Source organism: Mirounga angustirostris, unplaced genomic scaffold, assembly GCF_029215605.1.
Source record: "Mirounga angustirostris isolate CCGP_5_RB_7025 unplaced genomic scaffold, mMirAng1.0.hap1 SCAF_2, whole genome shotgun sequence".
Classification (NCBI taxonomy): Eukaryota; Metazoa; Chordata; class Mammalia; order Carnivora; family Phocidae; genus Mirounga; species Mirounga angustirostris.
Window position 1 is genome coordinate 5,432,368 of NW_026991710.1, and position 26,508 is coordinate 5,458,875.

Genomic DNA, 26,508 nt, shown 5'->3' on the forward strand with positions numbered 1-26,508 from the left:
TGGCGTTAGGAATTGGTTCTGCCACCTTGGTAATTTTTTTAGGACTCTGCGGCTCTCTTGCCCTATTTAATGAGGATTCTGTAAGGTGCAGATTACGTGAACACTCGCTACCCGAAGATGCTAATGAATTTGTCACTGCAGTTGCCTTGACATTCCTGATTAATATTCACTCAAGGAAAGAAACAGTTCTTTGCCCTGAGTTGAAGCACCTGACCGTTGGTTGTACTGTTGTGAGCAGTTACCAGGGAGGTGTGTTTTAGCTCTGATTTTTAAATTCTATTTTAAAAAGTTGGCACAGGAACACCTGGGTGGCTCCGTCGGTTAAGCATCCCACTCTTGGTTTCAGCTCAGATCATGATCTCAGGGTCGTGAGATCAAGCCCCATGCCGGGCTCTGCACTCAGCACAGAATCTGCTTAAGATTCTCTCTCTTACCCTCACCTTCCCTCACGCACCCCCTCTGCCTCTCCACCGGCTCACGTGCTCTCTCTCTAATAAATAAATATTTTAAAAAGTAAAAATAAAAAAATTAATTAATTAAAAGTTGGCACAGACATGTTTCTAAAGTATGTATCCACCATTCATTCATTTATATATTCACTCCTTCAAGAAACATCCATGGGTATCTACCTGTGCCAAGCAGGGGGCCCAGCCCAGTGATGCAGACAGACTGGGACTAGTCATGGTGATCGTGGTAGTAACAGACTATGTTGGTCAGGATTCTCCAGAAAGACAGCCGGTAAGATAGATATGAGAGATTGGCGCACGTAATTACAGAGGCTGAGGACTCCACCACCTGCCACGTGCAAGCTGGAGACTCTGGAATGCTCTGGAAAGCCAGTGTGTAGTTCAGTCTGAGTCCAAAGGCCTGAGAACCAGGGGATCCCAGTCCGAAGGCAGGAGAAGGTGAAATGAGGTATCCAGCTGAAGCAGTGAGGCAGGACAAAGGAGGCAGATTCCTCCTTCCTCCACCTTATGTTCTATTCGGTCCCCTACTGGATTGGCTGGTGCCCCCCCAACTCTGGGGAGGGCTGTCCCCCGATTCAAGTGCTAATCTCTCCTGGAAACACCCTCCCAGACACACCCAAACACAGTGTTTAATGTGGGTGCCCTGTGGCTAGCCAGGTTAGCATGAAGAATTGGCCCTATGCAGTATTTCCTGCATTTACCTATTGGACTTTGCTGGTGACAATCCTGTCACCAGCAATTCTGAACCCACCGTCTCCTCTTGGAAAACTGTACCTGGAGTGCTGTGGTCCCCAGAGCATCACTGTCTCCCAGAGCTCTTGCCCAGGCTCTGCCCCAACAACAGGCAGTGTCTAGCATTGAGCTTTCTGGGCATGGCTCTAGGGACGCCGACCTTGCCCTTCTTAGCTGCCCGTTCTGCTCCTGCTCCTTCAGGTAAAGACTTTTTCTGATCAGACCAAACGAACGCAGAGATGAATGTCCAGCCACCGCAGCAGGCGAGCTAAGGGTGGGTGTGGAGAGTGCATCACCCACCTCCGTTTCTCTCCTAGAGCAGGGTACCTGGATGAGGAGCAGATGGAGGTGCTGCTGGAGCGCGCTCAAACAGAAGTCTTTTCCATCAAACAGAAGCTGGACAATGACTTAAAACAGGAGAAGAAGAAACTGCACCAAAAATTAATCCTGAAGAGAAGACGAGAGATGCTGCAAAAGGTGTGTGAGCAATGACATCAGGGGGGCCCAAGGCCACATTTCTCTGATGGTCAGGCCTGATTTAAGGGTAGGATCTAGAAGGATGGATGAGCTGCAGAGACTCCAGTGATGCTCTGTGAATACTCTTGCCACTGCTGATCGATCTGTCAGTGGCACAGTTAGGAGGTAGCTCCACGGAGCCAGAGAGGCAGAGATTTATGCCGTATCCCCGATGCTGAGGACACACAGTAGGTGCTTGACGAATAGTGGTAGAATGGTGACCCTGTTTGGCCACCTGGGCCATCCCATGTCCTCACAACACAGAATGGAGACTGCCTGCAAGTGCTCTGAGAAATCCCAGCACGATGGACATCTTTATTATGCCTGTCTGGTTTCTTCATCCCCCGTGGGGTCTTCACGCCTATAGCTCTCTCCCCAGGGATCTTGTGTCCCCGTATCTTCACCCGCCTGAGGTGTGACCTCCTCCCTCAGGTCTCCCTCGGATCTCCTTCCGGAAAGACCTCTCCTGACCTCCTCATTTCAATGTCTGTCACAGATCTCAGGGCGTTTTTTCCCCTTATAACCTCGCGAGCTGCAGGTCCTCTGCGCCCAGGACACAGAATAACAGAAGTTCATTGACGTGAACTGTGCATCGGGCAGGCCTCTGAGAACCACACACGTATTAAACAACTCACTGAGTCCTCCCAACTACTCTGTGAGGTAGATCAGCCCCATTTTACAGATGAGGACGTGGAGGCACCAAGAGTTCTAGAGGTTCACTTAGGGTCCCTCAGTTCATCCACAAAGGAGCCAGGCTTGGAACCCTGGTGGTCTGTTCTTGGGCTTTACCTACTCGATAAATATGTGTCCAATACATGTTCAACAGATAGAGCTCTCACTCTATTTGGGGTTACTTTCTTTTTTTTAGCGAGCATGGGAACTGAGAGGGGTGGGCAGAGTGAGAGGGAGAGAGAGAATCCCAAGCAGACTCCCCACTGAGTGCGGAGCCCAACGCGGGGCTCAGGCTCACGACCCTGAGATCATGACCTGAGCCGAAACCCAGAGTTGGATGCTTAACTGACTGAGCCACCCAGGTGCCCTTATTTCGGGTTACTTTCTTAAGCATACCTTTCTCTGTGTGAGATCGTTGGGAGAAGACCGTCACCGTTCTGTGCCTCCTGCACATGTTTCCACGGGCTTCCCCAGAGGGCTGTGTGCGCCACGCCTGTCCCCACTGAGTTTTCCTCTCTCAAACCCCTGCAGCACAAGGAGCAGCGGAAGGAGCAGCTGTCCCTCGGGGAGGCCCTGCGAGCTGCCGAGGACGCCAGCCAGTACCTGGGCCGGTGGGGGAGCCTGCTGGCGGAGCACAGCGCCGTGCTGGAGGAGCTGCAGGAGCGTCTGGACCAGGCCGCCCTGGAGGAGCTCAGGGCCCTGATGCTCTCGCTGTCCGAGAAGGCCACCGAGGAGCTGCGGCGCCTGCAGAACTCGGGGATGACCCAGGAGCTGCTCAAGCGCAGCGTGCCCTGGCTCTTCCTGCAGCAGATCCTGGAAGAACACAGCCGGGGGCTGGCTGCCCGGGCCCAGCAGCTCGAGGGTGAGGAGAGGGACAGGGACCAGGAGGGCGTCCAGAGCGTGAGGCAGAGACTGAAGGACGACGCTCTGGAGGCCTCAACGGAGGAGCAGGTGGAGCTGAGACGCTGGGAGCACCTGATCTTCATGTGAGTGTCCTCAGCCTCCTCCGCCCCCAGGGAGGGAGGGGCCGGCCCGTGGTTGTGGGGACGGCAGGTCCATGGTCACCTGAACTCGCAGCCCAGGGGAGAGGGCCACCCCGGGGTTGCAGCGTGAGGAGCCAGGGCCGGTGGGAGGTAGGCTTTGTAGCAAGAAGAGGGTGAGGTGCCCTGGGTTCCCATGGGAGGATGTGACTGGGGGGAAGCTAGAACCCGCTACTCCCGCATAAGCGGAAACTGCGCCGGGACCCCTTGATCAGAAGCTCCGTCGATGAGGGGCCTTATCCCCGGGAGCAGAGTGGGGAGCAGAACTAGCAGGGAGGTTACCCTCACCGTCTCTTCACTGGGCCCCTTCCTCTGTTCACTGATGCGGTGCTTGAGCTATTTGTTTCATTCTTAATTTGAGAACCATGTCACGACGTAACCTCCGAGTAGGATGTCGGGGCCACAGCTGGCCGACTCTCCTGGTGATGTGACTAGGAAACATTGGATAAATGGCACAGCTACTGTTTTTAAAGAGAGGGGCCGCTGTGAGAGCAGAGGACCAGCTGAAGTGACATGCCAGAGGGGCCAGAGCCCCACGGCCCTGCCCTTCCTGCCAGTAGTTACCAGCTCTCCGTGTGGACTGAGATTGGCATGGCCCAAATGGGTCAGCTTTCCTGGTGTAACAGAGACCCACAAAGCTTTTGGCAGTCAGTTGAGGCTGGACCATCAGACTGGAAGCCGAAGGAGCTCCAAACAAGGCTAGTGTGGGGCTGTCGAGCAGAGTGAGGTGTGGCCAGTGTAGAGTAGAAAACCTAGATTTAAATCCCAGCACCACCACCGACCGTCTGAGTGTAGGAGAGTTATTTAACCTCTAGAGCCTCTTCTGTCTTGCCTCAAATAATACTAAATCATTTAGGCTGCTTTTGGCAGCACCCGATACCGTCGGGTTGATAAAAGGTGAAGAAATTATTTTATAAGATGGGAGTCAAGTGGCAAATGCTTCCTGTCTTGATTCAGTGGCTCAATAATTCCATCAAGGACCCACTTCTGATGGTCTTTCTGCTCCACTATCCTCAGTGCGCCACCTTGGTCTTTGGGCTCATTCCCTCATGGTTTCAGAACGGCTGTTGTGGCTCCAGGTGTCACACTCATCGTCTCTTTATAACATCTGAGCCATCACCCCTTCTGATACCACTGGTCAGGACTACATCACAGGCCCAGGCTGAAACCATTCACCGGCAAGGAGAATGAAGTGACTGTGGCTGTCGGAGACCAGAGGGCTGTCAGCTTTTTCAGTGAAGTGCCGATAAGTGTAGTCTCTGAGGGCTACATGGTTTCTTTTTTTTTTTTTTTCATTTTTTTTTATTCTTATGTTAATCCCCATACATTACATCATTAGTTCTAGATGAAGTGTTCCATGATTCATTGTTTGTGCATAACACCCAGTGCTCCATGCAGAATGTGCCCACCTCAATACCCACCACCAGGCTAACCCATCCTCCCACCCCCCTCCCCTCTAGAACCCTCAGTTTGTCTTTCAGAGTCCATCGTCTCTCATGGTTCGTCCACCCCTCCGATTTCCCCCGCTTCATTCTCCCCCTCCCGCTACCTTCTTCTTCTTTTTCTTTTCTTAACATATATTGCATTATTTGTTTCAGCGGTACAGATCTGAGATTCAACAGTCTTGCACAATTCACAGCGCTTACCAGAGCACATACCCTCCCCAGTGTCTATCACCCAGTCACCCCATCCCTCCCACCCCACCCCCCACTCCAGCAACACTCAGTTTGTTTCCTGCGATTAAGAATTCCTCATATCAGTGAGATCATATGATACATGTCTTTCTCTGTTTGACTTATTTCACTCAACATAATACCCTCCAGTTCCATCCACGTCGTTGCAAATGGCAAGATCTCATTCCTTTTGATGGCTGCATAATATTCCATTGTATATATATACCACATCTTCTTTATCCATTCATCTGTCGATGGACATCTTGGCTCTTTCCACAGTTTGGCTATTGTGGACATTGCTGCTATAAACATCGGGGTGCACGTACCCCTTCGGATCCCTACTTTTGTATCTTTGGGGTAAATACCCAGTAGTGCAATTGCTGGATCATAGGGTAGCTCTATTTTCAACTTTTTGAGGAACCTCCATACAGTTTTCCAGAGTGGCTGCACCAGCTTGCATTCCCACCAACAGTGTAGGAGGGTTCCCCTTTCTCCGCATCCCCGCCAACATCTGTCGTTTCCTGACTTGTTAATTTTAGCCATTCTGACTGGTGTGAGGTGGTATCTCATTGAGGTTTTGATTTGGATTTCCCTGATGCTGAGCGATACTGAGCACTTTTTCATGTGTCTGTTGGCCATTTGGATGGGCTACATGGTTTCTGTTGCAACTATCCAACTCTGCCATGGTATGGAGAAAGCAGCCATAGACAGTCTGTAAATTAATGAACTTGACTGTGTGTTAATAAAACTTTATGAACAAAAACAGGCCAGGGAGGGGCTGGACTTGGTCCGCAGGCCATCGTTTGCCCGTTCCTGCCTTAGACCATTTGCAGCATCCCCCCTTGGGCTGTGAGGGGTGTTCCTGTCCCCAACATCGTTGGAGGGCAACCCCTCTAGACAGACACTGAGCAGACAAGGCGTGAGGAAGTGGCTCTGGGTTAGGTCATCAACCGTGTCTAACAAGAGGTCACCTTCACGGCATTGATGAGGGAGTACATGAGTTCATATATTTACATCTTTTAACACGACCCTTGATCTGCAGTTGGTGATTAGTAAGTAATGGCTGCTACCATTGCCGCCATTATTCCTGTGCTGGAAGAGCTCAGATGATCAGGAGGAGAGCAGACACCTAAAGAGATGATCAGGACAAGCAAGCATGGGCAGGTGACCGTTCCAGGTACACTGGAGGGTCCAGATCTTTGCCAGGCTCCAAGGGAGGACTGCTATGTACACCAGCCACCAACCTGGCACTGGGAGCCGGAGATGAGCGGGCAAGGGCCACCGGCGCTCTGCTGAGAGGGGGCAAGACCCAGGGAGGAGCAGCTTGATAGGAGGTCCTGGTCCTTATCTGGGTTAAAGTGGGGAGACCGGTGTGACTGGTGTGAAGGAACAAAGTTAAAACCATCACTAGCAGCACAGGGGAAATAACCCATAACCACCATCTACTCAGTCTGTTTATTTAGAGCAACTAAGTCACTGTTTCCTTCCAAGGATATGGTCGTACCCATTTGGCAATGACAGAGAGCTTCTTTTCCCTTTCCCAAACAGACCTCCCAATCAGCGTTCCTTAAAGTTGCTTTTCCTTTCAACAAACCAACCAACCAACCCAGAAACTTAAGCAAACAGACAAACCCAAACAACCTGTTCAAGCAAAGAAACAAACAAAGCTTATGCTCATTTAGTATCCTTTTCTGGGTATAGACGCTTCACAGTTTAAGCTGAACCTTAGGCACACCGTTAATTCTGAATCCAGAGCCCTGTTTGTTGGACCTGGTTGCACGGACAGGAGTGTTCGGGGGATGTTGTGGGTCGGCAGGAGGGAATGAGTCCTTTCCAGCATATCTGCCCAGCCGGTTGGTCTCCCCTCTCTGCTGGGCCAGCATGCTGTGTGCTGGGCATCGGTGGTCCCTCCCACCTGCCCCTTGGTGGGGCATCATTACCATAGCATCTTGCCGCCATGCCCATCCTTCCTTGGCATTATCCTCTGGTGGGACAGGATCTGTCTGGCTTCGACCATTTCTTCTCTCCTCCTACACAGTGCTCTTCCCCAGCATTGACCTGGCCACCGTTCGTGTCCCCGGGTGTTTGCAGAGAGAGTGTGCCATCTCTGGGCTCCTCCTCATCTCTATCTTTAGGGTTCTGTCTCTGTTTACTTCCCAGGCTTTGTTAGTGTTTTTTTTCTTGAGCACACAAGATGCTATCTTTTCTGCAAGCCCGTAAAAATCAGATCCTTAAATGCCACTTCTTATTCCTGCGAATTGTTCTCAGAAGTAGTGATTCAGTTCAGCACGCATCCCACCAAAGTCTTTTTACATGCTCCAGCCGGCTTTGGACTCTTTGAAACATCTGAATTAGACTTGACATTCCCATTACTGGCTGGTCATTTTCTGCAACTTCATTTGGATCCATTTTGCAGAGAGTATTACCAGAGCCGCCGCTGATTTAGACATTTAATGGAAAAAGAGAATTCTCACCTTGCTATCAGAAAACTCTTTATGATTTTTCTCAGGGTTAAAGAGGGTCAAAGAACGATGCCCACAGTGTGTGTCTGCTCTTCTGCTTTGCTTACTTAAGATTCCAAAAGGTTGCAGCCTTTATTTCTGAGGTGTTATGTAAAAATGGTTTTGCACAATCGTTTTGGGAAACACATTTTTAGAAGCTTTGTGATTTCAAGCAGGATAGAATTGCTCGAAACCTGGTTGAGGAAAGTAGGAATCAATAAGGATGCATGTTTTTGTCAGGAAAAGCATGTCTTTGAGACATCTTTCCTGAGCTCCTGCCTGGATCTTAAACTCCATCAGGGCAAAGACCCTGCCCGGCTCCTGTGTTTCTGTCTTATCTGGGTGTCTACACAGCAAAGGATTAAGACTAGACCACAGAGGGCCGATCGGCTTGAGGATGGGCAGGAGTAATGACTCAACCATTTCAGAGTTGCTTTCACTTTGGATTCCACACACCTGCAAACACATGGGGCAAAGGTTCTCCAAGAGGTCAAGGACAAAGGAGCAGCTGCCCTTTCCTGGGGCTTAAAAAGTTGGTGCATCCCCTGTCGTGAGAAATCCAAGATGGGGTGTTGAGACATGGGCCTGGGGCCTTCAGACTATGTCCAGCTGGAGGCCCATGTCAGCTGGAAGGTCCTATTCTGTTTCCAGGGGAGAACATTCTAGCTAAACTGCAGTCCCGCTCTCCCTCCTTGAGATTTGGGTGTGGCAGGGCTAGCCGTGGCCTCCCACGGTAGTCCTGCAGGCATGTCTGCATTTAAAGCATCCACAGGGCACATTTGACCCAGCCAGTGTTGACTGGACATTGAGAATACCAAACAAATCTGGGTTTGTCTACAGAGAATATTTGTCAGATGAACAAGTGAACAGACACGCATTGCCCAAAGTAGGAAGGAGAGGTCACTTGCTTGCTCCTGGCTCTGGGAGGCACTTCTGTGCAGGGGTCCCCAGCAGACTTCCCTTCATGTCTCCCTGGAGAGGTGGGCTTGTGAGCCTGTGACCGGCCTCCCCTGTAGGGTGGGCTGTGGGCCTTGCAGAAAGGAAGACTGGGAGGATTCTTCCATCTTCTTATCTGTAAGCGGAGGACTGAGTTGCGGGAAAAACTAGCAATGGTGTAGGTAGATGTATTTGTTCCCTGGGGGTTACAAAGTTCCACACGCTGGGAGGTTTCAAAGTATTCTCTTGCTGCTCTGGAGGCTGGAAGTCTGAAATCAAGGTGTCAGCAAGGTGTCACCAGGCTCCCTCTGAAGACACTAGGACAGAATCTGTTCCTTGCCCCTCTGTTAGCTTCTGGGGCTGCTACCATCCTTGGCATGTGCTTGCTTCCTCACTCCAGTCCGTGCCTCTGTGGTCCCAAGCCCTTCTCCTGTGCCCGGGTCTTTCTTCTTACAATGACATCAGTCATGTTCAGTGAAGGGCCCATCCTCCTCCATTATGACCTCATCTTACTTTCGCATCAGCAAAGACCCTGTTTCCAAATAAGATCACAATCCCAGGTACTGGGGGTTAGGATTTGACATCTTTGCGGGGGACACAGGGCAGCCTTTAGCAGTAAACCACTCAGCATATTCCCAGCATGGAACGGGTTTTCTCTGCATGGTGGCTGTCGGTCATGATCCTTTAAAACCCAGCGCAAGGCCCCCCTTGGCCCTTGTCCTCCTGAGCTGAGTTGGGCATCTCTTCTCCAGGCCACTGGCCCTTACGTAGCGTGCTGCTAAGCAGGCTCGGCAGATGATGCTTTGTTTTCACGTCTGTTTCTAAAGCGGAAGCAGGCTCTCTCCCCCATCGGGAAGGCTGGGAGGCCTGTTGCCCGTCCGTGGACACCCTCACAGCCTGGCCTCATCCAGCTGTAACTTCTCTCCAGCATGATGGTGTGTCCCACAGCACACATTAGGTGCGCAAGAGATTCTTGTGGGACGAATGCACAATTAAAGACGTGATGGGTTTTTCTAGACATGGATTTAATGAATGGAGTTTGCTCTGAATTCCTAGCTTCTCCACCCCCAGCAACCCCCCCACCCATTTCCTCTATTTTATTTTATTTATTTTTAAAGATTTTATTTATCTGAGAGCGTGAGAGAGCAGGAGCTGGGGGGAGGGTCGGAGAGGGAGAAGCAGACTCCCCACTGAGCAGGGAGCCTGACATGGGGCTCTATCCCAGGACCCTGAGATTATGACCTGAGCTGAAGGCAGAAACTTAACCAACTGAGCCACCCAGGTGCCCCTTTTTTTATTAAAAATTTTTTTTTAATTCAATTTAGTTAACATAGTGTATTAGTAGTTTCAGTTTCAGGGGTGGAATTTAGTGATTCATCAGTTGCACATAACACTCACTGCTCATCCCATCACATGCCCTCCTTAATGCCCATCCCTCAGTTACCCCATCCCCTTACCCCCTCCCCTCCTGCAACCCTCAGTTTGTTCCCTAGAGTTAAGAGTCTCTTATGGTTTGCCTCCCTCTCTTGCTTGCTTTTCCAGGAAGCTCTGCTCCTCAGCCTTCTCCCTGTCTGAAGAGGAGCTGCTCAGGATGAGGCAGGAAGTTCACGGTTGCTTTGCTCAGATGGACAGGAGCTTGGCTCTGCCCAAAATCCGGGCCCGTGTCCTGATGCAGCAGTTTCAGACTGCCTGGCGAGAAGCAGAGTTCCTGAGGCTGGACCAGGCCCTGGCTGCCCCTGAGCTGCAGGTAAGAGGCTTGTCCCAGCCACTCCTTGATTATAGACACAGGGCCTCTCCCACCCCTAATGCTGTGGGCTCTGACCCCGCCGCCCACCTTGGGCTCATCTCTTCTCTTTCTGCAGCCGTATCAGCATCTGGCTACTCCTGGAACTGCCAAGCTTGTCCTAACCTTTAGGTGCCCGGCCCAGACCCCCTTCCTGGGCCCTGCATTTTAGCCGCTCATGGCTCACACCTGCACCCTCCTCTGGGCCTGGCCCCGGGCAGAGGGGCACCCCGTGGCCCAAGAGGTTTCTTTCCCTCCTGCTCCTTCAGCCACGCCCAGTGACCGACTCAGGGTACAAAAGCTTGGCCCCTTCTTTAAGTGGCACGAGGAGGATGCTCACGTCAACTCAGGTGGGTTAGGAAAAGGGAGCCTCTCACAGCTGATCGACAGCTGCCTTTTTTGAGCACCTATTATGTGCCTCAAAGGCAGACCACTCTTGGGTGCCGTGTTTGCTCCGGAGCGCCCCCATGGAGCAGTCAAGGCTAGACTTTCCTGAGACCCCCCGCCCTGCATGGCTCTTTCCCCTTCCTGATCTGGTTCCCTGACTCCCCACATGCTGCTCTGAGCTCCTCTCTCAGGAAACCATGCACAAGCCAACCCCATCTCTGGCTCTGCCTCTGGGGAACCCAACCTAAGACAAGGCCTTTGAACTTGCCATTTCTTCTGCCAGGAACATGCTTTCCCCAGAATATCAAGGGCCAGCTCTTTGTGGTCTGTTCAAGCCTCGGCTCAACTTACCCGCAGAGGTCCACCCTGAGCACCCATCCAGAAGACCCCCGTCACCAGGCATTCATCATATGGCTGTGGTCCATGTCTTCATGTAATTGATCACTGAAATGTCCTGGTTTCTCAGCCTGCTCACTGTCTGTGTCCCTGACGTGTTCACCACTCTGTCCCCAGCACCTAGAAAGTACCTGGCGCATAGTAGGTGCGCAGTGCATGTGATTGAGCCGGCCAACCACCAAGTGTATGCAAGATGTCGGGCTTCCCTGGAGGTGATACTATGTTGGGATTGAACACATATTCAAAGCACTTAAGGTTAGGTGATCCCATGCATGTTCACAGTAGTGCCAGGAGGTACGTTTCTCTGCTCATTTTGCAGAAGAGAAACCCACCAGCACAGGAAAAGTGGACCAACTAAAGCAGGGAGGAGGTGGTGGAACTGGGCTTGGGGCTGGTATTTTCTGACTGTTTTCCTTTAGGGGAAGAAAAAAAATTCAGATGTATCCATATTGAATAAAAAACAGTGAGATGCAGAAACAACTCAGAAGTTTTTATGTTCTTTCATGTTAAAAAAAAAAAGGGGGTTTTCTATTTCTGTTCCTGGAAGAGTGCAGGATTTATAAGATGATGGTAGTTAGAGAGTAAGGGACAAAATAGCGAAGTTTTTTTTTTTGTTTTTTTTAAGTTTTGGAACAATGAATAAAGATATTTCCATAGAAGTAAAGTGAAGTGTGTTTCCCCTGCTTTGGAGCTGATCGAGGGCCAATCCTGGCAGGAATTAAGTTCCTGTTTCTAAAGTTGTTTAGGGTGCTTGGTTTAGAAATAGTTGGCCCTGCACTCTACCTCAGAGGAGCAGATACACTTGCCCCAAGTGTGAACTGTGCTCGCTTGATACCCTGCAGAAGAGGGGCCACCTGGGTGGCTCGGACCATTAAACGTCTGCCTTTGGCTCAGGTTGTGATTTCGGGGTCCTGGGATTGAGCCCCATGTCTGGCTCCATGGAGCTCAGCAGGGAGCCTGCTTCTCCCTCTCCCCTGCTTATGCTTATGCACTCTCTCTCTCTCAAAAAAAAAAAAAAGAAAGAAAGAAAGAAAGAAAGAAAGAAAGAAAGAAAGAAAGAAAGAAAGAAAGAAAGAAAGAAAGAAAGAAAGAAAGAAATACCCTGCAGAAGAAATGCTCAGAAGGGCTGGCAGGGTTGGCTGAGCCTGGCTCCCTCCCGAGGGCCGTCCGGCGAAAGCAGAGGTGCAGGTGGTGGTGGAGTCTGATGGCGCCAGCAGGGAGAGCGGCTCCACATGGCTTCACTAGGACAGGGACCTCTTCAGTCGGGTCCCCTGCTCAGAGAGGCTGATGGGTTGAGGTCCCATGGCTGGGAGGAGGAGGACCCGGGTTGGCTGTGCTGTCTGGTGGCAAAGCTTTGGCTCTGCTAGCTGGAGTCCTTCTCCCTTTGGTGGACCGAGGGCCCGCGAACTGAGCTTGTTCAGGCAAGTGTACGTCTTTCCCCCTCTGTCCAGCTGAAGACAACTTGCAGCTCTGGGGCCACAGGGGCCCCTCCCGGCTCTGGGAGACATAGGGCATGCACAGACCTGCAGATGGTCACTTTCCTGCCCGTGTTCTCTCTTGCGCCCTCCAGCAGCAGTCCAAGGCGAGAAAGCCGCGCTCCAAGAGTAAAAGCAAGATAGACCTTTTGAGGAAGTGCATTGAAGACAAAATTCAGCTCTTTGAGGAACAGGCCCCTGAAGACCTGGTTGAAAAGGTCAGTCCTTCTGCTTTATCTGATCTCGTTGCCCACACAGGGCTGATGCACCCCATTTCCAGGGCGTGGAGGGGACTGCCCATCTCGGTCGGCTCTGCTCCTGCAGCTGGGACCCACCGTGCCCCTCAGGCCTCTCCACCGTCCTGTCTGCAACCCTCCTTCTGCGCTTCCCCACCGGATCTGGATCGTCCTGTGGACCTCACGTCTGCCGCAGTGTCGTAGGCGGTGGGGGCCGCAGCCCCTGTGCCTGGCCCTGCGCTGAGGCCTTCACACGAGCCGGATTGGACGTTCCTGCGCACACGGTGCATGAGCACACGGCGCTGTCCGCTTTCTTCCCTCTCCCCGGACGGTCCTTGCCGCCTTCCCTTACCTGGATGAATGAACCGTGTCCTTGGCTGTCCTGATGAATTGCCTCTGTCCTCACGTGTTCCCTCTGCCAAGAAGCCTGTCCGGATCGCCCAGTTCTTCCCGCTCATTCCTCCGCCCTGTCCTCCTTTCTTATCCTAACACGCCCCACACCGCGCATTCACCACACTGGGATTCTGAGCGGGTGGCAGTGTGGCAGGCACGGTGTCCACGATCTCTGGGACTGCAGTGGTGACAGACAGTCCTGGCCCCGCTCTCATGGGGCGCACGTTATGGCTGGGGGAGACGGACAGAAAGCACTCATCGACGGTGATCAGCGCCTTTAGGAAATGAACGAGATGATGTGACAGTCACCGAACAGGGGTGAGGGGAGTGAGACGGACTGTAGGCAGCAGAGTTGGGTCAGGTCTCTCTGAAGAGGTGACACCGTGTTACCTCTGGGTGCCTGCCGTGTCCCCTAGCACTCAGGAAAGGGGAGGTTCCCCAGAGGAGTGTGCTCCCTGCGTGGGCATATCAAGCTGTCTTTCAGAGCTGCCGTCTTGTTCCTACCTCCTGGCCCTGTCCTTGCCCTAGCGTTGTGCTCGTTTAACGCAGGTGTATTTCTCAGAACACAAAAGCATCACGTGGCCAGGGGCCGTAGAGCCTATGCAGGGCGAGGTCCAGGCTGGGATGACTCAGGAATACAACAAGGGGCACCCCCCTCCCCCTATCTGTGTTATATGTAAAACCAAGAAGGAAGAGAGAGACAGGGCGGGTGGAGGCGAACATCTCCTCTTTCTCATTGCTAAAGGCTAGCACCAAAGATAGAAATTAGCATGAGAGCCAGATGGGCTTGCTGAGCGGCCCCAGGATGAAACACTCAGCCACCTGATCATGGCCTTCCCTGGGGCTCCTGGGGGCGGCCTCCCTGGAGGAGGCCTCCCTGGAGGAGGCAAAGAAGTGTAGCTCCTGACCAGAGCTGGGCCTGGCCCAGGCCATGTGCTATGGTCGAGGTTCACCAAGGAGCAGCAGAGGAGAGGGGTACAGAGGGGCCCGAGCTGCAGAGGAAATACCGGGTGCGGCATTTCCTCCCACACCTGCCGGTCTGTGAGCCAAACCCCTCGACTCTAGGTGGATGTTGCTGGAGAAGGAAAAGTTGGGATTTGTGTTGGTGGAGAGAATGGGTGGCCCGAGCCACAGCCAGGGACACAGTGCAGGCTCAGGGGGAGCCCAGAGAATCGGCAGCCCCGTGGAAAGGCTGCTTTGCTGGAGTGCAGGGTGTCCCGAGGGAGGAACAGCAGACTGTGGTGGAAGGGGCTCACATGGCAGGCTGGGAAGGCCAGCTGAATCTTGCTGGGCCCATCCATGGAGGAGAGGGACAGGATGAATGACTGTGTGACAGTGAGCGGTGAGAGATGACAACCTGTCCCCACGGTTTCCTGAGCCAGACTCAGCAGTCTGCCCTGCGCTGAGCTCACCTCTGTCGTTTCCCTGTGAGGCGTGCATTTGTCGCAATCCAGGAGCCAGACCTTTCACTGTGGGTGGAAGGCCAGCCCTCCGCCCAGCTCCCGAGAACGCACTGGCATGGTTAGGGGTGATGTACATTTCATTGTTGTCCTTTGCACTGATTTAAGACCTTCACTCCCCTCTTAAGATGTAATAGCACTTTATTAAGAATAATGCTCGTTTATTTACTTATTTATTTATTTATTATGTTATGTTAATCACCATACATTACATCATTAGTTTTTGATGTAGTGTTTCATGATTCATTGTTTGCGTATAACACCCAGTGCTCCATGCAGAACGTGCCCTCCTCAATACGCATCACCAGGCTAACCCATCCTCCCACCCCCCTCCCCTCTAGAACCCTCAGTTTGTTTCTCAGAGTCCATCGTCTCTCATGGTTCATCTCCCCCTCCGATTTCCCCCGCTTCATTCTTCCCCTCCCGCTACCTTCTTTTTTTTTTCTTAACATATATTGCATTATTTGTTTCAGAGGTACAGATCTGTGATTCAACAGTCTTGCACAATTCACAGTGCTCACCATAGCACATACCCTCCCCAACGTCTATCACCCAGCCACCCCATCCCTCCCACCCCACCCCCCACTCCAGCAACCCTCAGTTTGTTTCCTGAGATTAAGAATTCCTCATATCAGTGAGGTCATATGATATATGTCTTTCTCTGATTGACTTATTTCACTCAGCATAACATACTCTCCAGTTCCATCCACGTCATTGCAAATGGCAAGATCTCATTCCTTTTGATGGCTGCATAATATTCCATTATATATATATATATACCACCTCTTCTTTATCCATTCATCTGTCGATGGACATCTTGGCTCTTTCCACAGTTTGGCTATTGTGGACATTGCTGCTATAAACATCGGGGTGCACGTACCCCTTCGGATCCCTACATTTGTATCTTTGGGGTAAATACCCAGTAGTGCAATTGCTGGATCATATGGTAGCTCTATTTTCAACTTTTTGAGGGACCTCCACACTGTTTTCCAGAGTGGCTGCACCAGCTTGCATTCCCACCAACAGTGTAGGAGGGTTCCCCTTTCTCCCCATCCTCGCCAACATCTGTCGTTTCCTGACTTGTTAATTTTAGCCATTCTGACTGGTGTGAGGTGGTATCTCATTGAGGTTTCGATTTGGATTACCCTGATGCTGAACGCTCGTTTATTTTGTTTGCTTTTGAGTGCCTGTGAGTCCAGGTACCTTGCTTAATACTTTATATTCATATATGTATGGTTTATGTGTAATAGGTACGCCAGGCAGTCGTGGCTCCAGCGCCTGAACCTAAAGGTCTCCCTCTGCTCCCTGTGGTCAGGCTGCCTCTGCGTCAGATGCTCTAGTCAGGATTGACAGGGAATATTCTCATCGCATGTGGTTATCTCTCATGGTCATGCAGTGTGGGACAAACACGCGTTGGCTCCCACATCGATAAGATGAGGATTTTGACATTGATAACCCGCTAGTGACAGGGTTTTTGTGAGGATCAGACAGGAAGGCACTTTTAGCTTTCAATGGGCTGCAGTGCTGGTTTTGTCCAAGGATGGAGCAGCTCCACGTGAGCGCCAGAACCCAGAGGAAGGCAGACAAGAGGCATTTGTCAGCTGTAACCTTTTAATGACAGGCCATCCTCACAATTGGCTCGCTCACTGTGGCAAGTGCCAATAGAATACGCACTCTCAACTCAACAGCTTTGATGTTCCTCCCGAAATTGATCGATTGCGTTGTCTTAGCATTCAAAATGCAATCGTTCAGATTTTTCATTTCCAGGGTAATTGTAGAGGGAAACGACAGCCCCGGGTTTGCATGTCAGCAGCTGAGAGTAGTGTGACCATGTTCCGGGATGGGGAAGTGCCTCAGGGCTCATGTAGCTGGAGCGAGGGCCTGGGTCAGAGAGCCATGGCAAAGCCTCTGTCTGGCTGGCAGTGTGGTGCCCCAAAAGGGACTCTGGCTTCACTGCTGGGGCTGCCAAGCATGCTGGAGGCACCTGCTAGGTGTCTCCTTTCTTTATGAGAATCCACGTCCGTGATCCCTGCAACCCTCCCCTCCAGGTTGATATGTGCCTCATCTGGACTCTGCCATCAGAAGAGGTTGGGAGAATTGCCCAAGGTCACACTCAGTACGCACTAGAGCCGGGGATGGAACAAGGCACATCTGCCTCCATCACCCATGCCCTTCCATCATGGTGCTGTGACCCAGCAAGCTCAGACTGTGTGAAGGCTCAGCCTCCCGAGGTGGCTCTCCCATGCCCGTCCCGCGTCCCCTCGCCTTTCTTTGACTTCTTCCCTTGCCCTTCTTGTCCTGCCCCTGTCCTTCTGTCTCCTTCCACTTCCTCCTTTAAGGAATGTTTTTTGGACTGCCTTCTCTGGGCCAGTCCTGGTCTCGGTTTCTGCTCTTGAGATGTTCACAGTTTCAGATGAGCGGCCACTCTGTGCATCAGCCATTTGGAGGTTCGCATCCTGCTTTCAGAAAAAATCTACTGGGCTGATCTGCGCTCCACCTTGCATGAGTGGCTGTGTGACTGATTCACAAAGAATCATGTGACTGATTCAGAGAGACAGACAGACAGACAGACAAGGGTGGCCTTCCTGCCTGACCTCTTTTTCTGCATAGCTGAGAGGCTAATGGAGTGAGGACTCTGCTCTGGTCCCTGGCAGCTGCTTGAGGGGCTGGGGTGTGCCTGTGACCAGAAATGGGACACTCAGCCAGGGACAGCCAGGCCTTCTGATGAGCTCACTGTAAGCTCACAGATGCATCATTTTAAACCTGGAAGAGTCTGGAGGGCATGTACATTTTAGAATAAGTTAATCGAGTTCATAATTAAATTTCTGTTGTGACTACTTGAAATTTACAGACTAATTTGAGAATTATCATTCCATCCCCCAAAAGGTGGAATGTTTCTTTTTTATTTGGAACACTTGTTTCCATAAGTAGGGTGACCATAGATCTCAATTTGTTTGGGACGGTTCCAATGCCCCTCCTTTTCCCTCTTAACTTGGTGATAAAGCATATGGTCACCTTATACATAAGGTCTTTCTTTGTGGTGATTTCTAGATACATTATAGGTTTGCTTGCAGTTGTGAATGGTAACCTATTTTCAATTATATTCTTGACTTAATACTGGTGTAAAGAAATGTTACCAGTTTTTATTTATAAGTCTTTCCAGACTGCCTTATTCTGTGTCTGGGGCCAGACATCTGGGTCCAAGTCCTAGATGGGCCACTTGTCAGCCATGTGATGTGAACTTCTTAACTGTTCTGTGCCCTGGTGTCCTCATCCTTCAAATGTGGATAATAGAAGCACCCGCCTTTTAGGGCTGTTGTGAGGATTCATCTACCGGTTCTCGTGATTTTCTGGGTCATCAGTCATCATGTCCACAAATAATTGTAGTTTAGTCTCCTCCCTTCCAAGCCACTACCTCATTTCTTTTTCTTATCACTGTTTCCACGTCCTTATCTGCTGGTTCCATCATCTCCCTCACTTCCACTGACAGATTGTGCTCTGGATTGTGGATCCTATTTTCTGGCTTCTTTGTGTGCATGGTAATTTTCGATCAGAAGCTAGGCATTGTAGGTTTTACATGCTGGGTCCCAGGTTTTGTTGCATTTTCTTTAATCGTGTTGGAATTTTGACATATATTTGAGTTGTTTGGGATTAGTTTTACCCTTTCAAGACATGCTTGTAAGTTTTGTTAGGCGGGATCGAGAGCTGCCTTTAGTTGAGGGCTAATGTATCCCCATCACTGAGGCAGTACACTTCTGAGGACTCTCCCTGATGCCTGTGTACTTTTTTCACTCTACCTAATGGGAACACTGACTCTTCCCAGCAGTGTGAGATCTCCGGCAATTGCTCTGCCTGAGATTTTTGGGTTCTTTTTCTGGTGTGATGTAGTTTTTTTATCCAAGCATGCCCAGCACTTAGCCAAAGACTTGAGGACACCCCTGTAGGTCTTTGGAGTGCGTTCTCTCTCTCTCTCTCTGCAGCTCCCTCCTCTTTGGTACCCTGCCCCACAAATTCTAGACACAGTGGCCTCCCAAACTCTGATTTTTTTTTTTTCTTAACCTGGTGCACCTGCTGGGCTTCCCCCGGGTCCTCATCCAATGTTGCATCCTAGGAACTGCATCCAAGCAGCAAGCTAGGGTGGCTGTGGGGTCACCTTGTCTATTTCCTTTCTCAGGTAGGCCAGTCCTGTGCTGCCTCTTGTCCAGTATCCGGAAACTATTGCATCTTGTACTTTACCTGGTTTTCTGGTGGAGGGAGAGTAAGTCTGCTCCCAGTTCTTCCATCATGGGCAGAAGTAGAAATTTTTTACCTATCCTTTTGTCATTGATTTTGAATTTTAACCTATCCTTTTTAAAAAAATTTTTCGGTTACTGATTTGTAACTTTGCTCTATTTTTAGTCAGAGAATAAAGTATATATGATAATAATGCTTGGGAATTTATTGTGGCTTACCTTTGATTTTATATCAGTTCTATTTTGAAAGATATTTGATTTGTCCTCAGAAAGGTTGTTTTCTGTTAGGTATGGAGAAGGGAGGCCTCAGAGGCAGGTAGGAGCTAGGGTATGGGAGGCCTGGAGGCTGTACTAAGGTGCTCAGTCTTTGAGGCAAAATTGGTAAGATTTAGGCACTTTGTAGAGAATATTTGGGGGGATATATTCATTTTTAGTTCTGTAAGGAGGTCTCTATTGGCCACTCTTCCTTTCCTGAGCTCTGCTCTCTTTGGCTGTAGGGGATGTGGGCCTTGTCTTAGTCTGCTGAGATAGAAGCTAAGATTGCAGTCCCCACCACCACTAAGAAATGGCTTGATTTCTGTGAACTGAAGGGCCCTGGGACTAGACACCTCAACAAGGCAAAGGGTCCAATGTAGGTGTGGTGGCCAGAGTCGCCCTACAAGGGTCAGCTATGTCAGTCCCCACTATTCTCTCCTGGAGGGCAGCCAAGGAGGGCTGCTCAGAGGTGGGTGCCTGATTGAGGAAGGGACATTCGGGCTTCTTCCCTGACCTCCAGGTGACTCTCACCAGCTTGGGACAGTTGATCAGATCTGTAGGACTAGAGGGCTGCCACTCAAAATGGTGCCTGGCCAGGGTCTTACCTGCTGAATGCCTTGACCAGGACTGGGAATGTATCTCTTCCACTTGCTCCAGTGCCTAGGCCAATCCACAAAGCACAAATACACAGCACAAATTATGGGACTCATTTTTTTATTTTCCAACTAGTAGAAATAGTTCTATCTGTCTGTCTACATCTGCGCTCTCTCTCTGTCTCACCTGTCTCTGCTTTTTACCTAACACTGAAACTTGAAGACCTTCCATATCACTACATAAGAGTTTCCTCGTGGCTTTTTACAGCAGCATGATATTTCATGGTATGTGTGACCCTTAAATGATGTAGCCAGCCCTCAATTAATGGACATTTAGGTTCTTTTCAATCCCTTGATATTTCAAATGATCTTAGATCCTATTCATATATCCTTCTCCACTCTGTAGTGAGACATGTGGAGCAATAATGACTATTTCTGTTTCACAGATGAGAAAATTGACACTCAGAAAGGTGGAGGGACTTGTCCAAGGTTACACTGCTGGCAGGTGGGTGAGTGGAGCCTAAAGCACAGGTCAATTGATCCCCATCCCTGTGTCACATTAGCAGATCTGAGTTGATGGATCCAGAAATGAAGGGAATGTTTCAGCTAATCTTTGATGTGCTCTGCTGTTGTTTTTGCACACAGTATATATAAATTTCTCATAAATATTCTTTAGGAACATTTAAATATGAATGTGAAAATGACACGATCATATTTCCTGCTCACCTGTCATTTCCGGTGTTATTTTAATGATGTTGTCCTCTGTCTGGGTGGCATGCCTGCCACTATATCCCTTCACCCACTCATTATTCAGTCTCTGTTTCCAGGTTTCATGACATGCCGTGCATACACAGTTCATTAGCACTCCCTTCGTTCCGGAGTGGAACTCCTGCACTGCAATCGACCGTGCATCCTATTGTGTTCCTGCGGCTGCCGCAGCAATAATGCAGAGGTGGCTGCCACCGCTGTCAGGAACAGCTCTCCACACTCTGTCGTTTCAGAAGTGACTAGAGTTTAAGCATGAGAATAATGTGCTCATTTTCCGACGACCTGACAAGAGAAAATACTGATGGCGCAGGTTCTTCTGAAGCTTAGAAGAGAAGGGGCGTTGACAGGGAAGGCATTTTAGGAAGGGGAGAGAAAATCTATCCATCCACAAAGACTGGGAAAGCCTCCACATGGTTCCCTTTATGTCTGCTCTTGCCCCTGTTTTCTCCCTTGAAGCAGTATCTGTCAAAGTCATCTCCTGAAGCTTTGTTCTAAGGGAAGTTTCATAGCTTCCCACCATCCCCAAACAGATTCCAGATTCCTGAGTGTGGCATTCAAGGCCTTACCTTTCTAATCTGTCCCACTTCTACCTTTCACACACCAAAAGGTTACCACAATTCTCTTTTAATGGTTTGAATGTAGTAACTTTTTGTTACATTGTCCGTTTTTAAAAGTTTTCTCTTCATTTTTATAAAACTTATGCATGCATTCTTTTAGAGTCAAATAATTCTACAAGGTTTGTGCTAAAAAAGAGCAACTCCTATAACCATTCATACATACATTCTCAAATCCCCAGAGGCAATGACTTCTAATTTTTTAGCTAGATCTTTTGGCATTTACCTCCGTATTACCAAATAACATGCTTGTCTTGCTATTTCTTGATTTCTTTACTTTGGGTATTATTTATTCACCTTTCTCTATGGAAATACGATTTAGGTATCTTTCTTCTTTCAACCTGCAACACACATGAGGGTTTTCTGTTTTCCTTAATATATTAGATGTATATTAGAGATTTCTATTACTATGATTATTTAAATATTATTCACATCTGAGTTATATAAAACTGAGATTCGTTTTTCTTTTCTGTATAACTTTTTGTTTTTTCCTGGAGTTAATACTGCCCTTTGGTTTCTTTTTAGTTACTTTTCTATGTACTTACCACTAATTCAATACACTTTTTGACAGTTGACCAAATATCCTGTCAGGACCACCACACAAGTCATGCCTTCTATTAATTTCATAATCTTTAGGAGTTCTCTCTGTACATCTGCTGTGTCCCAATCTGGATGTTAATGCAGAGTGCAACACAGGTCTCGATCCCAGGACCCTGAGATCATGACCTGAGCTGAAATCGAGTTGGACGCTTAACCCTACTGAACCACCCAGGCGCCCTGTGCATGTATTTTTATAATTAAAAGTGAAGAAACTTTTTTAAAGGAGGAAAGAAAACCCCCAATATTACAAACCATTATTTTCATATTTTTCCTGCATCCCCAGAGACTCTATTTAACTAATTATAATAATTACAATAAAAAATAATAATGGTATAATACGGCAGTTACTATTTATTAGGGTCTCATTGGGTATCAGAAACTATAGTGGGCATTATCCCCTCTCCTTTTATTATATCTTTTCCACAGTCAAAACTGAGACTCAGGTTAAGCAACCTGTTGAGGTCACACAGCTAGTTAAATGGCAAGATTATGTGTAAGAGATAACAGATCAACCATAAACCAAACAAACAAAACTATGCTGACTAGTTTAAGGCAGTACCCTTGACTTGTTTGAGATTTTTGCACTTTGATTATCTAGCTGATGGGGTGGGTGGTAGTATCTTTCCTGTCATAGAAATCAGTTTTCCTATCGCTAAATGTAAGCACTAATAATGTTTATTTAGCAGTGTGGTATTTCATTTAGTAAATATTAACACCCATTTATTGAGTCTACTCCCTTCCTGATGCAAGATGGAGGAGAGAACCTTCAATTTTTTTTTAATAATATTCTAGTTTATTGAAAAGATAAACGAAATGAGTTTTTCTATAAGTATGAGACAGACCTATTTTGCCTATTATTACAGCACCGTTCAAATTTCTTAAAAATATATACATGTGAGCCTTCAATTTTGAACCCATCCTGCAAAGCATGGGTAAAACTGATCTGAGTGTCCTGGGGCCAGCCACGAGGATACAAGGGCATGCTCCTAGTAAAGAACATTTCATCAATCCACTCCTCCCAGCCTTTGGACATGAGATTCTTGATGTGACCACTCTCTCTCCACGTGCAACTTGGCTAGCGATCTCCTGGCCCCTCTCCACGCCTTGCTTACTTTTTTCTGAGGAGGGTGTTATCTGACTGGTGGGATTAAAGAGGGCACTGGGCATGCTCAGTGCGGCTCCCTCAGCTCTCCTCCAAAGCCAGGTAGCCTGCAGGAGGCCCCTATTCTCTGTCCACCATGGGCTGCGGTTGGCAGCCTGGGGGAGTGTGTGTTCATCTGGACACCCCCTCCACCCCACCCGGGCTGCGTTCTCCAATGTGGATCTCATCACTGTTAAAGCTGACGTTTGGCCTCTGTCTGGCTCACCCATGCTTCTGTTTGTTCCCAAACCTGGGCAGGGAGGCTATGGTGTCTTGAACTCCTTCAGTGCCAGTAATTCTCTGCTGGCTGACAGGGGTTGATTTTAATTTGCATTTAAAGGACGTCACCGAACCTAGAAGAAACTACATTTTTTGAAATGCACTGGGAAGCGAGTCAGAGAGAGGAGTAAGGCAGCAGTTGGAAACTTCCCATTTAAGAGTATTTAGCAGCATATTATTTTGAAAGTGAATTTTTATTACTTTAGATAGCTTGAATATTTAACGAAGCCTGTCACAGAAATGCAAATCTGTACCCTTTCCCAGGGCTCTTTTTAGACAAGGATGGAAGCCCTCGCTAGAGGCACATTCTTACTGTGCTGGAATTAACAAATTAAACTTTCCAAAGAAGAAGAGGAAAGGATTTTGGAGAAACTTTCTTATCTCAATTTCACTGTCCACGTGATTCTTACAGTACATAGGAAAGGCTTTATGCTTGCCCCCCATGTTTTAGGTGTGAATTTGCAGAAATGAAACTCGAGATCCCCTCATGGCCACCTCGCTCTGCCCCGCCCCCTTGAAGGGGGCTCAGCTTTACAGGGTATCTGCGCCACCACCCATCCAGCGGTGGGGAGGATGGAGACCCCCTGGAAGTGACGTGGAAATCTGAGCTCATGGCGATGCATGATAAGGGGACCGCTCATCCCTTTCTTGGCCACCTGCCTGTCACTTGTGTTCTTCCTCTTGAGGGACTTTCCCTAGGTTTGCCATGGCCCTTCCTGTTGCCTTAGGGTGTGCAAAGATGTTACAACTTACCAGTTGGTAACCTTCAAATACATACAGGTTTTGTACGGCAATTAATTATACCTCAGTAAAGCTTTTTGTAAAATCCTGTATGTTAGGAGGTATTATTCCCATTTTACAGATGACAAAATATAGTCATAGGCAGCTCAGCGAACTTGCCCAAGGTCACGAGCTAGTACATGACAGAGTCAGAGCCTACTTCGGTCCTCAGTGATGAGCTCCTTCAGGGTCAGATCCACGTTTCAAGCATCTTCGCCTCTTCTCTACCCCCGCCCCATCCCCTCGTGCATCACACATTCCTGTATATTATACGTATTTGGTGCTCATTAATTATTTTTTGGATTGATGAATGAAGCATAAATATACTTTGTAACCTTGGGGTGAGAAAGCAGCTGTGGGCAAAGGGTGTTTGCAGGAAGACTGCTAGGATCCGGGAAGCGCTTTAGAGACTTGCGTCCCCACATCCCCGTGAGGGGGCCATCAGACACCGCTCTTGGGGTCCCACAAGGCTTCGCCCAGTTTTGGAAGGACGTGGGGCCACCGTTGGAGCGGTGTGGATGCCTCAGACTGAGGATGGCTGCCCGCCCTTCCACAAGGCCCACCCGGGAGGCCCAGATGTGATCCGCAGTTACCATGGAAACCATCAGTGGGCAGGGGGCTGTCACCTGGTTCTCCAAGCTAGGGAAGGATTGGGGTCTAATAGCATCCTTTTGAGAACAAGGCTTCTTGTTCCTGTTCAAGCAGGGGAATGAGCCTCCATCTCCCAAAGCAGCTGTCCTCTGCCAAAGCTCTCTGCATTGTTGCCTCTGGCCCCTGATGTCTGTGGGCTTTTCCATGAACCAAATATGCAGGTTCCCCTACCATGTGACTTTGCGGACCCTACATGCCATTTGGCGCTCTTCTGTGTTCTCTGAAGCTTGTTGAAGGCACTGCCTCTCCAAAAAGTGCTCATAGCACCCCCTCCCGACAGAATTTTCTTCCCCAGCTGACAAGCCATCTGTGTGTTTCTTTGGGGCACTTCTTCCCTCTTCCCCCCACCGGAGTTTTTCCTGAAGGTCAGGTTGTAGAGATGAAATCTGAGCTTTTCAAACTGGGACTTGCATCTCTCCGAGGGACACACAGACGGGCACAGGAAGGCTGTGCCGCCTTGGGGGACACAGGGTCGTCATCCTCTGCCAGGCTCCACTTCGTGTAAATATTCTTCCGTGTATCAGCCCCTTCCAAACCTCTGACGATAAACATAGGATTAAAAATAGGTTACATGGGGTGCCTGGGTAGCTCAGTCGGTTAAGTGTCTGCCTTTGGCTCAGGTCATGATCCTGGGGTCCTGGGATTGAGTCCTGCATGGGACTCCTTGCTCAGCAGGGAGCCTGCTTCTCCTTCTGCCCTTCCTTGTGCTTGCTCTCTCTCTCTGTCTTTCTGTCTCAAATGAATAAATAAAGTCTTAAAAAAATAAAAATAGGTTACATGGCAGAAAACAAAATTCTACAAACTTTTTCAATATTTTTTATTGGGGTAAAATATATATAAGGCGACATTTACTGTCTTCACTGCTTTTTGTGTATGGTATGGTGGCGTGAAGAACATTCACGCTGTGAGGCAACCACCCCCACCGCATCTCCAGAACTTTCATCTTCCGAAACCGAAGCTCTGTCTGCATAAAACTCTCCCTCCCCACGTCTGCGGCCCCCAGCCCCCGGCACCCACCGTCTGCTTGCTGTCTGTGCATCTGACTCTGCTAGGTACCTTACGTAAGTGGATTCCTGCAGTGTTTGTCCTTCTGTGACCGGCTTATTTCACTTAGAGCATCGTGTCCTCTAGGTTCGTCCATATGGTAGCAGGTGTCAGAACCTCCCCTGTTTGAAGGCTGCGTAATATTCCATTGTCTGGATAGACCACACTGTGTCTATCCTCTGTCGATGGACACCTGGGTTGCTTTTACCTTTGGTTTTGTGATTGAAATTCCACACACTTCCAAAGATTAAATGAAAGCCTTCCCCAAGGTATGTGCTTGAGCAGGCTGCTCTTTGGCTTGTGGTTTATTGAGCCCCCTGTGAGGGGAGGGGGTGCACAGTTACAGGGACCTGCCTTTAGGGGCTCAGGCGGTGGCATCTGAGAAGATTAGACCCCGTTGTTCACGTGGCAACTTTTCTGGAGAAAGTATAAGAGGTGGTGATCATAGAGCAAACACACAGATGACAGAATGAACTGCTTGGTTATGTGACCGAGGGGAGTGGACGGATTCCCTCCTCTGGAATTTACGGAGCCTTGGGCATGGGGCCTTTCCCTGGAGGGGCCTGTGGCCTGGCAGGGTCAACAGTGTGGTGAAGGCCAGCCCAGGAGAAGAGCGTGGAACGTGGGAAGGACAGAGAAGAGAGTGACAAACACGTGCCCAGTAAAGACACTTCAAAGAGAGTAGTTGGAGCCAGGGACCCGAAGGACAAGTAGGAGATCTTCAGGAAGACGGGGATGCCGGGCATTTGAACCACAGCGGGGAGCCCTGACAGCAGGCACAGAGCGTGGCGAGTCGGCTGGCCCAGGGTGGCCCGGAAGGGTGGAGTCCCAGGGGTGTGGATGTGGGTGGCAGAGGAACAGACCGGACTTTCCAGGCCTGCCTC

General features: G+C 49.5%; 1 protein-coding gene across 7 annotated transcripts in view; it reads left to right on the plus strand.

Moving 5' to 3' along the window:
- EVC2 (EvC ciliary complex subunit 2) overlaps positions 1-26,508 on the plus strand; it is a 128,827-nt gene that overhangs the window by 83,041 nt on the left and 19,278 nt on the right. For 6 of the 7 annotated variants that reach the window (XR_010409272.1, XR_010409273.1, XM_064584256.1 and 3 more), the window contains 4 exons: positions 1,517-1,676; positions 2,919-3,373; positions 10,080-10,284; positions 12,674-12,796. Coding sequence is in view for 5 of the 7 variants with exons in the window: in XM_064584256.1 (XP_064440326.1) it covers positions 1,517-1,676; positions 2,919-3,373; positions 10,080-10,284; positions 12,674-12,796 (943 nt within the window). In the remaining 2 variants the exon portion in view is untranslated. The remainder of the gene's footprint in view (positions 1-1,516; positions 1,677-2,918; positions 3,374-10,079; positions 10,285-12,673; positions 12,797-26,508) is intronic. The other variant, XM_064584253.1, reaches the window with a different exon arrangement.